The sequence below is a fragment of the Heterodontus francisci genome, chromosome 26, assembly GCF_036365525.1.
Source record: "Heterodontus francisci isolate sHetFra1 chromosome 26, sHetFra1.hap1, whole genome shotgun sequence".
Lineage (NCBI taxonomy): Eukaryota > Metazoa > Chordata > Chondrichthyes > Heterodontiformes > Heterodontidae > Heterodontus > Heterodontus francisci.
This window is the reverse complement of record NC_090396.1, coordinates 75,792,942-75,805,605: the sequence shown is the minus strand read 5'-3', so window position 1 is coordinate 75,805,605 and position 12,664 is coordinate 75,792,942. Positions and strand designations below refer to the sequence as shown.

The 12,664-nt window shown below is 53.9% G+C and overlaps 1 protein-coding gene across 1 annotated transcript in view; it reads right to left on the bottom strand.

Annotated features, from left to right (window-relative positions):
- Positions 1-12,664, bottom strand: part of LOC137384478 (ras-associating and dilute domain-containing protein-like) — a 215,555-nt gene that overhangs the window by 150,208 nt on the left and 52,683 nt on the right. Inside the window, exon 8 of the mRNA XM_068058615.1 lies at positions 9,147-9,310. Within this exon, the coding sequence (XP_067914716.1) occupies positions 9,147-9,310 (164 nt within the window). The remainder of the gene's footprint in view (positions 1-9,146; positions 9,311-12,664) is intronic.

Below are 12,664 nucleotides of genomic sequence, written 5' to 3'. Positions count from 1 at the left end.
CTGCCCCTGGAGTACTGTGTGCAGTTTTTGTCCCCTTACCTTAGGAAGGATATTATTGCCATAGAGGGAATGCAACCAAGGTTCACCAGACTCGTTCCCGGGATGGCGGGACTGTCCTACGAAGAGCCACTGGGGAAACTGGGCCTGTATTCTCTAGAATTTTGAAGAATGAGAGGTGATCTCATTGAAACCTACAAAATACTTAAAGGGATGGACAGGGTAGATGCAGGTAAGATGTTTCCCCTGGTTGTGGAGTCTAGACCCAGGGGACACAATTTCAAAATAAGAGGGAAGCCACTTAGGATAGAGATGAGGAGAAATTTCTTTACTCAGAGGGTTGTGAATCTTTGGAATTCTGTATACCAGAGGGTTGTGGATGCTCAGTCATGGAATTCATTTAAGGCTGGGATCGATAGATTTTTGGTCTCTGAGGGTATCAAGAAATATGGGGAGCGGGCGGGAAAGTGGAATTGAAGCCCAAGATCAGCCATGATCGTATTGAATGTCGGAGCAGGCTCGATGGGCCGAATGGTCTACTCCTATTCCTATTTCTTGTGTTCTCACACTGTGAATGAGAGCAACTGTCACACTGGCTTGTTACATCAGTGGCCATTCTCGCATCGACACGATCATTGCACAAATCACTGACCGTCTCCCCCGGACCACAGACACTGACCGTCTCCCCAGACCACAGACACTGACCGTCTCCCCAGACCACAGACACTGACCGTCTCCCCAGACCACAGACATTGACCGTCTCCCCAGACCACAGACATTGACCGTCTCCCCCGGACCACAGACACTGACCGTCTCCCCAGACCACAGACATTGACCGTCTCCCCCAGACCACAGACACTGACCGTCTCCACCAGACCACAGACACTGACTGTCTCCCCAGACCACAGACATTGACCATCTCCCCCAGACCACAGACATTGACCGTCTCCCCCGGACCACAGACACTGACCGTCTCCCCAGACCACAGATACTGACCGTCTCCTCGGACCACAGACACTGACCGTCTCCCCAGACCACAGACACTGACCGTCTCCCCAGACCACAGACATTGACCATCTCCCCCAGACCACAGATACTGACCGTCTCCTCGGACCACAGACACTGACCGTCTCCCCCAGACCACAGATACTGACCATCTCCTCGGACCACAGACACTGACCGTCTCCCCAGACCACAGACATTGACCGTCTCCCCCGGACCACAGACACTGACCGTCTCCCCCGGATCACAGACACGGACCGTCTTCCCCAGACCACAGATACTGACCGTCTCCTCGGACCACAGACACTGACCGTCTCCCCAGACCACAGACATTGACCGTCTCCCCCGGACCACAGTCACTGACCGTCTTCCCCAGACCACAGACACTGACCGTCTCCCCCAGAACACAGACATTGATCGTCTCCGCAGACCACAGACACTGACCGTCTCCCCGGACCACAGACACTGACCATCTCCCCAGACCACAGACACTGACTGTCTCCCCAGACCACAGACATTGACCATCTACCCCAGACACTGACCGTCTCCCCCAGACCACAGACACTGACCGTCTCCCCCGGACCACAGACACTGACTGTCTCCCCAGACCACAGACACGGACCGTCTCCCCCAGACCACAGACACGGACCGTCTCCCCCAGACCACAGACACGGACCGTCTCCCCCAGACCACAGACACGGACCGTCTCCCCCGGACCACAGACACTGACCGTCTCCCCCGGACCACAGACACTGACCGTCTCCCCAGACCACAGACACTGACCGTCTCCCCAGACCACAGACACTGACCGTCTCCACCGGACCACAGACACTGACCGTCTCCCCCGGACCACAGACACTGACTGTCTCCCCAGACCACAGACACGGACCGTCTCCCCCAGACCACAGACACGGACCGTCTCCCCCGGACCACAGACACTGACCGTCTCCCCCGGACCACAGACACTGACCGTCTCCCCCAGACCACAGACACTGACAGTCTCCCCCGGACCACAGACACTGACCGTCTCCCCTGGACCACAGACACTGACCGTCTCCCCCGGACCACAGACACTGACCGTCTCCCCCGGACCACAGTCACTGACCGTCTCCCCCGGACCACAGTCACTGACCGTCTCCCCCGGACCACAGACACTGACCGTCTCCCCCGGACCACAGACACTGACTGTCTCCCCCGGACCACAGACACTGACCGTCTCCCCCGGACCACAGACACTGACCGTCTCCCCCGGACCACAGACACTGACCGTCTCCCCCGGACCACAGACACTGACAGTCTCCCCCGGACCACAGACATTGACCGTCTCCCCCGGACCACAGACATTGACCGTCTCCCCCGGATCACAGACACTGACCGTCTCCCCCGGATCACAGACACTGACCGTCTCCCCCGGACCACAGACACTGACCGTCTCCCCCGGACCACAGACATTGACCGTCTCCCCCGGACCACAGACATTGACCGTCTCCCCCGGACCACAGACACTGACTGTCTCCCCCGGACCACAGACATTGACCGTTTCCCCCGGACCACAGACATTGACCGTCTCCCCCGGACCACAGACATTGACCGTCTCCCCCGGACCACAGACACTGACCATCTCCCCCGGACCACAGACACTGACAGTCTCCCCAGACCACAGACACTGACCGTCTCCCCCAGACCACAGACACTGACCGTCTCCCCCAGACCACAGACACTGACCGTCTCCCCCAGACCACAGACACTGACAGTCTCCCCAGACCACAGACACTGACCGTCTCCCCCAGACACTGACAATCTCCCCCGGACCACAGACACTGACAGTCTCCCCCGGACCACAGACATTGACCGTCTCCCCCAGACCACAGACACTGACAGTCTCCCCAGACCACAGACACTGACCGTCTCCCCCGGACCACAGTCACTGACCGTCTCCCCCGGACCACAGACACTGACAGTCTCCCCCGGACCACAGACATTGACCGTCTCCCCCGGACCACAGACACTGACTGTCTCCCCCAGATCACAGACACTGGGCCTTCCCGTCCAGCTGGTGATTTATGTTGGTTAGTCTCAGTGAGGGCAATAGCTGGTGTACACAACTGACCTCATCATCCCTGAGCTAAAGGAGGGGACAAAAATCAGCAAGGGTGCTTGTTTCTGATCACTGGTGCTGAAAAGTGGATGGGCAGCTCGGTGATGCCCCCACAGTTGATTTCCTCTCATTATCAAGGCTCACCCAGGATGAATGGCCAATTCAGTGAGATATGTATGACAGGGAGGCTGAAACTGGAATCATAACCAACAAGAGCTCTGAACACCTGGAAGGAGTTATTAAACTGTTCTGACTGGTAATATTCCCTTTTCAAATAGATCCTGCTCGGAACCTATTTAACCATTCCATTCCATCATGGTCAGTCTGTACCTCAACTCCATTTACCCCTCCAAATCTCTCCATTCCCTTAACCAACAAAAATCTATTTCCCTCAGTTGTGAAATTTTTAATTGACCCCTCCGCCCTGCAACCATCGCGCCCCCCCACCCCCTACCCCCTACCCCCACCCCAGTCTCAGCAGTTTTCTGGGGGAGAGAGTTCCAGATTTCCACTCCCCTTTGTGTGAAGAAGTGCTTCCTGACATCACCCCTGAACGGCCGGGCTCCAATTTGAAGGTTCTGCCCCTTTGTTCACCCCTTAATCTTCTTTATTTGAGGGAATACAAGCCTGGTCTGTGCAACCTGTCATCATCATTTAACCCTCTAGGCCCCAGTATCATTCTGGCTGTTGATGAGATTGATCCTTTCCCTCTTTTTAACGAGGCGCCAATAATGCGACTGTCTCTTTCAATGGGACTTGTGGAGACTGGGCTTTTCCCTGACTTGTGAGATTCCCAGCTCCCTGCCGGATTGCTGATCTTTTCCCTGACTTGTGAGATTCCCAGCTCCCTGCCGGATTGCTGATCTTTTCCCTGACTTGTGAGATTCCCAGCTCCCTGCCGGATTGCTGATCTTTTCCCTGACTTGTGAGATTCCCAGCTCCCTGCCGGATTGCTGATCTTTTCCCTGACTTGTGAGATTCCCAGCTCCCTGCCGGATTGCTGATCTTTTCCCTGACTTGTGAGATTCCCAGCTCCCTGCCGGATTGCTGATCTTTGCTCTGCTTGTGAGATTCCCAGCTCCCTGCCGGATTGCTGATCTTTGCTCTGCTTGTGAGATTCCCAGCTCCCTGCCGGATTGCTGATCTTTTCCCTGACTTGTGAGATTCCCAGCTCCCTGCCGGATTGCTGATCTTTTCCCTGACTTGTGAGATTCCCAGCTCCCTGCCGGATTGCTGATCTTTTCCCTGACTTGTGAGATTCCCAGCTCCCTGCCGGATTGCTGATCTTTTCCCTGACTTGTGAGATTCCCAGCTCCCTGCCGGATTGCTGATCTTTTCCCTGACTTGTGAGATTCCCAGCTCCCTGCCGGATTGCTGATCTTTGCTCTGCTTGTGAGATTCCCAGCTCCCTGCCGGATTGCTGATCTTTTCCCTGACTTGTGAGATTCCCAGCTCCCTGCCGGATTGCTGATCTTTGCTCTGCTTGTGAGATTCCCAGCTCCCTGCCGGATTGCTGATCTTTTCCCTGACTTGTGAGATTCCCAGCTCCCTGCCGGATTGCTGATCTTTTCCCTGACTTGTGAGATTCCCAGCTCCCTGCCGGATTGCTGATCTTTTCCCTGACTTGTGAGATTCCCAGCTCCCTGCCGGATTGCTGATCTTTTCCCTGACTTGTGAGATTCCCAGCTCCCTGCCGGATTGCTGATCTTTGCTCTGCTTGTGAAAAGATTTTCTTCAGAAGGTTTTAACTTGGATCGAAATTCCAGACAGGTTGAATATTTGTGTTGCACACAAATCACTTTGAACACATGACAATCAGCCCATTCACCCAGTCCAATAATAACGACCGAACAGCATGGTCACCATGGGCATGAGCAGTCAGACACAATGAAACAACACCTCACCAGCTGAAAGGTTAATGAAACCAAATGCTTGAACTGATGGCAGGTGGTGGCTCACACCCAGATATCACCCAGAGTTCTGCCTGCATCTTAGCAGCTCCTCGATTGGGATATTTGCTCTGGGGAGCCGGTAATCTGGTTGGCTGGGTCACTACTTACTTACAACTTCTTTAACTTCTATGACCACTTTGCATGAATTAGAATTAGAATATTACAGCGCAGTACAGGCCCTTCGGCCCTCGATGTTGCGCCGATCATCTGACCTACACTATTCCATTTACATCCATATGTCTATCCAATGACCACTTAAATGCCCTTAAAGTTGGCGAGTCTACTACTGTTGCAGGCAGGGCGTTCCACGCCCCTACTACTCTCTGCGTAAAGAAACTACCTCTGACATCTGTCCTATATCTTTCACCCCTCAACTTAAAGCTATGTCCCCTCGTGTTTGCCATCCTCATCCGAGGAAAAAGACTCTCACTATCCACCCTATCTAACCCTCTGATTATCTTGTATGTCTCTATTAAGTCACCTCTCCTCCTCCTTCTCTCTAACGAAAACAACCCCAAGTCCCTCAGCCTTTCCTCGTAAGACCTTCCTTCCATACCAGGCAACATCCTAGTAAATCTCCTCTGCACCCTTTCCAAAGCTTCGACATCCTTCCTATAATGCGGTGACCAGAACTGCACGCAATACTCCAGGTGCGGCCTCACCAGAGTTTTGTACAGCTGCATCATGACCCCGTGGCTCTGAAACTCGATCCCCCTACTAATAAAGGCTAACACACCATATGCCTTCTTAACAGCCCTATTAACCTGGGTAGCAACTTTCAGGGATTTATGTACCTGGACACCAAGATCTCTCTGTTCATCTACACTACCAAGAATCTTCCCATTAGCCCAGTACTCTGCATTGCTGTTACTCCTTCCAAAGTGAATCACCTCACACTTCTCCGCATTAAACTCCATTTGCCATCTCTCAGCCCAGCTCTGCAGCCTATCTATGTCCCTCTGTACCCTACAACACCCTTCGACACTATCCACAACTCCACCGACCTTCGTGTCATCCGCAAATTTACTAACCCACCCTTCTACACCCTCATCCAGGTCGTTTATAAAAATGACAAACAGCAGTGGCCCCAAAACAGAACCTTGCGGTACACCACTAGTAACTAAACTCCAGGATGAACATTTGCCATCAACCACCACCCTCTGTCTTCTTTCAGCTAGCCAATTTCTGATCCAAAGCTCTAAATCACCTTCAACCCCATACTTCCGTATTTTCTGCAATAGCCTACCGTGGGGAACCTTATCAAACGCCTTACTGAAATCCATATACACCACATCCACGGCTTTACCCTCATCCACCTGTTTGGTCACCTTCTCGAAAAACTCAATAAGGTTTGTGAGGCACGACCTACCTTTCACAAAACCGTGCTGACTATCGCAAATGAACTTATTCTTTTCAAGATGATTATAAATCCTGTCTCTTATAACCTTTTCCAACATTTTACCCACAACCGAAGTAAGGCTCACAGGTCTATAATTACCAGGGCTGTCTCTACTCCCCTTCTTGAACAAGGGGACAACATTTGCTATCCTCCAGTCCTCCGGCACTACTCCTGTCGACAATGACGACTTAAAGATCAACAACAACGGCTCTGCAATCTCCTCCCTGGCTTCCCAGAGAATCCTAGGATAAATCCCATCTGGCCCAGGGGACTTATCTATTTTCACTCTTTCCAAAATTGCTAACACCTCCTCCTTGTGAATCTCAATCCCATCTAGCCTAGTAGGCTGTATCTCAGTAATCTCTTCGGCAACATTTTCTTTCTCTACTGTAAATACTGACGAAAAATATTCATTTAACGCTTCCCCTATCTCCTCTGATTCCGCACACAACTTCCCACTACTATCCTTGATTGGCCCTGTTCTAACTCTTATCATTCGTTTATTCCTGATATACCTATAGAAAGCCTTAGGGTTTTCTTTGATCCTATCCGCCAATGACTTCTCGTGTCCTCTCCTTGCTCTTCTTAGCCCTCCCTTTAGATCCTTCCTGGCTAGCTTGTAACTCTCAAGCGCCCTAACTGAGCCTTCACGTCTCATCCTAACATAAGCCGCCCTCTTCCTCTTGACAAGCGCTTCAACTTCTTGAGTAAACCACGGCTCCCTTGCTCGACAACTTCCTCCCTGCCTGACAGGTACATACTTATCAAGGACACGCATTAGCTGCTCCTTGAATAAGCTCCACATTTCGTTTGTGCCCATCCCCTGCAGTTTCCTTCCCCATCCTACACATCCTAAATCTTGCCTAATCGCGTCATAATTTCCTTTCCCCCAGCTATAATTCTTGCCCTGCGATATATACCTGTCCCTGCCCATCGCTAAGGTAAACCTAACCGAATTGTGATCACTATCGCCAAAGTGCTCACCTACATCTAAATCGAACACCTGGCCGGGTTCATTACCCAGTACCAAATCCAATGTGGCATCGCCCCTGGTTGGCCTGTCCACATACTGTGTCAGAAAACCCTCCTGCACACACTGGACAAAAACAGACCCATCTAAAGTACTCGAACTATAGTATTTCCAGTCAATATTTGGAAAGTTAAAGTCCCCCATAACCACTACCCTGTTACTCTCGCTCCTGTCGAGAATCATCTTCGCTATCCTTTCCTCTACATCTCTGGAACTATTCGGAGGTCTATAGAAAACTCCCAACAGGGTGACCTCTCCTCTCCTGTTTCTAACCTCGGCCCATACTACCTCAGTAGACGAGTCCTCAAACGTCCTTTCTGCCGCTGTAATACTTTCCTTGATTAACAATGCCACACCCCCCCCTCTTTTACCCTCTTCTCTGTTCTTTCTGAAACATCTAAATCCCGGAACCTGCAACATCCATTCCTGCCCCTGCTCTACCCATGTCTCCGAAATGGCCACAACATCAGGATCCCAGGTACCAACCCATGCTGCAAGCTCACCCACCTTATTCCGGATGCTCCTGGCGTTGAAGTAGACACACTTTAAACCAAGTTCTTGCTTGCCAGGGGGAGAGGAGGGGATGGGAAAGGGGGAGGGGAGGGGGAGAGAGGGAGGTGGGGAGAGGGAGGTGGGGAGAGGGAGGTGGGGAGAGGGAGGAAAGAGAAAGAAGCGGGGGTGGAGAGCAGAGAGAGAGAGGGGGGGAACGAGAAAGAGAGGAGGAATACAGAAAGAGAGTAGAGAGAGAGAGGATAGCAGAGAGAGGGAGAAGAGTGAGAGAGGGAGCAGAGAGAGAGGGACAGAGAGGGGGAGGAGGAGAGCGAGAGAAGAGGAGAGAGAGAGAAGGGAGCAGAGAAGGGGAAAGGGGGAAAGGCGGATGGGGAAAGCAGGAAAGGAGGAAAGAGAAAGGCGGAAAGGGGATGGGAAATTGGGGAAAGGGGGGATGGGAAAAGGGGGGATGGGGAAAGGGGGGATGGGGAAAGGAGGAAAGGGAAATGCGGAAAGAGGGATGGGGAAAGGGGGATGGGAAAGGGGGAGAGGAGGGGATGGGAAAGGGGGAGGGGAGGTGGGGAGAGGGAGGTGGGGAGAGGGAGGTGGGGAGAGGGAGGTGGGGAGAGGGAGGAGGGGAGGGGGTAGGGGACAGGAGGGGAGGGGGCAGAGGGGAGATGTGGGGAGGGGGAGGGAAGAGCGGGCTGGGAATGGGGGAGGAGAGAGGGGAATGAGGAGAGTGGGAAAGAGGGGGGAAGAGGATGGAGGTGGGCAGGGAAGAGGGGGAGGAGTGTGGAGGAGGTAGGGTGAGGAGATGAGGGAGGAGGGTGGGGGAGAAGAAAGGGGGAGGAGAGGGGGCAGGGTAGGGTGGGGGAGAGAGGGTAAGGGGGAGAAGCAGGAGGGGAGAGAGTGAAGGGAGGAGAGGTTATTTCTGCATTGAGTGGCTCATTATCATTCCTATATTTTTGGCAAGGCTCTGTTTTGTTGTTGTACTCTGAGAAGTGATGATGTGGATTTCCTGCTGCCTCGTTACACCCAAAGTGCACACAGGCTGCAGACGCAAACCGAAAGGTGCATACGTGAGCTTTGAGCAGCCCAATGTGTGTGACCCTGTACGTACATAACCCTGTACGTGTGTGTGTGCAAGATCCGTGTGCATAATTGTGTGTGCACACTCACCGTACTGATCCATGTGCTGCTGCCATTCAAACAGTTTGGGAACCTCTTGTTGAATAAAGTGTAGCAGCTCAATAGAATTGGACATCCAGTAGACGAGAGGCTGCAGACCTGGGATCAGCTGTGTCATTGTGATAACAGGGACCTCCTCACTGTCCTCATTGGCCCTGCCATTGAAAACACCAAATGACAACACAGACCCAACCAGAGACAAAACAGGGAAATTACACTTCATTCACTGTGGGGAAAGCAGCACAAAAGTGGAAAGGTTTATTAGAAAAATCATAGATTGATACAGTACAGAATGCTATTCTGCCCATCTTAACTGCGCTGGATCTTTGAAAAAGATGTCCAATAAGAATCACTCGCCCCACTCTTTCCCCATCAACAGTTTAATTTCTTTCCTTTTAAACTATTCCAATCCCCCTTTTGAAAGTTATAATTGAATCTGCTTCCACCAGCCTTTCAGGCATTGCATTCCAGATCACAACAACTCACTGCAAAAAAATGTTTTCCCTTATCTCTCCCTCTGGTCCTTTTACTGATTATCTTCAATCTGTGACCTCAGGTTAATGACCTTCCACTGGCAACAGTTTCTCCTGATTTACTGCATCAAAACATATTGATGATTTCAACATCTCGATCCAAGCTCCCCTTATATTTCTCTGCCTTAAGAGAGAGCAGCACTGTCGGAGGGTCAGTACTGAGGGAGTGCTGCACTGTCGGAGGGTCAGTACTGGTGGAGTGCTGCACTGTCGGAGGGTCAGTACTGAGGGAGTGCTGCACTGTCGGAGGGTCAGTACTGAGGGAGTGCTGCACTGTCGGAGGGTCAGTACTGAGGGAGTGCTGCACTGTCGGAGGGTCAGTACTGAGGGAGTGCTGCACTGTCGGAGGGTCAGTACTGAGGGAGTGCTGCACTGTCGGAGGGTCAGTACTGAGGGAGTGCTGCACTGTCGGAGGGTCAGTACTGAGGGAGTGCTGCACTGTCGGAGGGTCAGTACTGAGGGAGTGCTGCACAGTTGGAGGGTCAGTACTGAGGGAGTGCTGCACTGTCAGAGGGTCAGTTCTGAGGGAGTGCTGCACTGTCAGAGGGTCAGTACTGAGGGAGTGCTGCACTGTCAGAGGGTCAGTTCTGAGGGAGCGCGGCACTGTCAGAGGGTCAGCACTGAGTGAGTGCTGCACTGTCAGAGGGTCAGTAGTGAGGGAGTGCTGCACTGTCGGAGGGTCAGTACTGAGGGAGTGCTGCACTGTCAGTGGGTCAGCACTGAGGGAGTGCTGCACTGTCGGAGGGTCAGTACTGAGGGAGTGCTGCACTGTCAGAGGGTCAGCACTGAGTGAGTGCTGCACTGTCAGAGGGTCAGTAGTGAGGGAGTGCTGCACTGTCGGAGGGTCAGTACTGAGGGAGTGCTGCACTGTCAGTGGGTCAGTACTGAGGGAGTGCTGCACTGTCGGAGGGTCAGTACTGAGGGAGTGCTGCACTGTCGGAGGGTCAGTACTGGTGGAGTGCTGCACTGTCGGAGGGTCAGTACTGAGGGAGTGCTGCACTGTCGGAGGGTCAGTACTGAGGGAGTGCTGCACTGTCGGAGGGTCAGTACTGAGGGAGTGCTGCACTGTCGGAGGGTCAGTACTGAGGGAGTGCTGCACTGTCGGAGGGTCAGTACTGAGGGAGTGCTGCACTGTCGGAGGGTCAGTACTGAGGGAGTGCTGCACTGTCGGAGGGTCAGTACTGAGGGAGTGCTGCACTGTCGGAGGGTCAGTACTGAGGGAGTGCTGCACAGTTGGAGGGTCAGTACTGAGGGAGTGCTGCACTGTCGGAGGGTCAGTACTGAGGGAGTGCTGCACTGTCAGTGGGTCAGCACTGAGTGAGTGCTGCACTGTCGGAGGGTCAGTACTGAGGGAACGCTGCACTGTCGGAGGGTCAGTACTGAGGGAGTGCTGCACTGTCGGAGGGTCAGTACTGAGGGAGTGCTGCACTGTCGGAGGGTCAGTACTGAGGGAGTGCTGCACTGTCGGAGGGTCAGTACTGAGGGAGTGCTGCACTGTCGGAGGGTCAGTACTGAGGGAGTGCTGCACGGTTGGAGGGTCAGTACTGAGGGAGTGCTGCACGGTCGGAGGGTCAGTACTGAGAGAGTGCTGCACTGACGGAGGGTCAGTACTGAGGGAGTGCTGCACTGTCGGAGGGTCAGTACTGAGGGAACGCTGCACTGTCGGAGGGTCAATACTGATGGAGCGCTGCACTGTCGGAGGGTCAGTACTGAAGGAGTGCTGCACTGTCGGAGGGTCAGTACTGAGGGAGCGCTGCACTGTCGGAGGGTCAGTACTGAGGGAGCGCTGCACGGTTGGAGGGTCAGTACTGAGGGAGTGCTGCACTGTCGGAGGGTCAATACTGACGGAGCGCTGCACTGTCGGAGGGTCAGTACTGAGGGAGTGCCTCACGATTGGAGGGTCAGTACTGAGGGAGTGCTGCACTGTCGGAGGGTCAGTACTGAGGGAGTGCTGCACGGTTGGAGGGTCAGTACTGAGGGAGTGCTGCACTGTCGGAGGGTCAGTACTGAGGGAGTGCTGCACTGTCGGAGGGTCAGTACTGAGGGAGTGCTGCACGGTTGGAGGGTCAGTACTGAGGGAGTGCTGCACTGTCGGAGGGTCAGTACTGAGAGAGTGCTGCACTGTCAGAGGGTCAGTACTGAAGGAGTGCTGCACGGTTGGAGGGTCAGTACTGAGGGAGAGCTGCACTGACGGAGGGTCAGTACTGAGGGAGTGCTGCACTGTCGGAGGGTCAGTACTGAGGGAACGCTGCACTGTCGGAGGGTCAGTACTGAAGGAGTGCTGCACTGTCGGAGGGTCAGTACTGAGGGAGCGCTGCACTGTCGGAGGGTCAGTACTGAGGGAGTGCTGCACGGTTGGAGGGTCAGTACTGAGGGAGTGCTGCACTGTCGGAGGGTCAATACTGACGGAGCGCTGCACTGTCGGAGGGTCAGTACTGAGGGAGTGCCTCACGGTTGGAGGGTCAGTACTGAGGGAGTGCTGCACGGTTGGAGGGTCAGTACTGAGGGAGTGCTGCACGGTTGGAGGGTCAGTACTGAGGGAGTGCTGCACTGTCGGAGGGTCAGTACTGAGGGAGTGCTGCACTGTCGGAGGGTCAGTACTGAGGGAGTGCTGCACTGTCAGAGGGTCAGTACTGAGGGAGTGCTGCACAGTCGGCGGGTCAGTACTGAGGGAGTGCTGCACTGTCAGAGGGTCAGTACTGAGGGAGGGCTGCACTGTCGGAGGGTCAGTACTGAGGGAGTGCTGCACTGTAGGAGGGTCAGTACTGAGGGAGGGCTGCACTGTCAGAGGGTCAGTACTGAGGGAGTGCTGCACTGTCGGAGGGTCAGTACTGAGGGAGTGCTGCACTGTCGGAGGGTCAGTACTGAGGGAGTGCTGCACTGTCGGAGGATCAGTACTGAGGGAGTGCTGCACTGTCGGAGGGTTAGTACTGAGGGAGTGCTGCACTGTCGGAGGGTCAGTACTGAGGGAGTGCT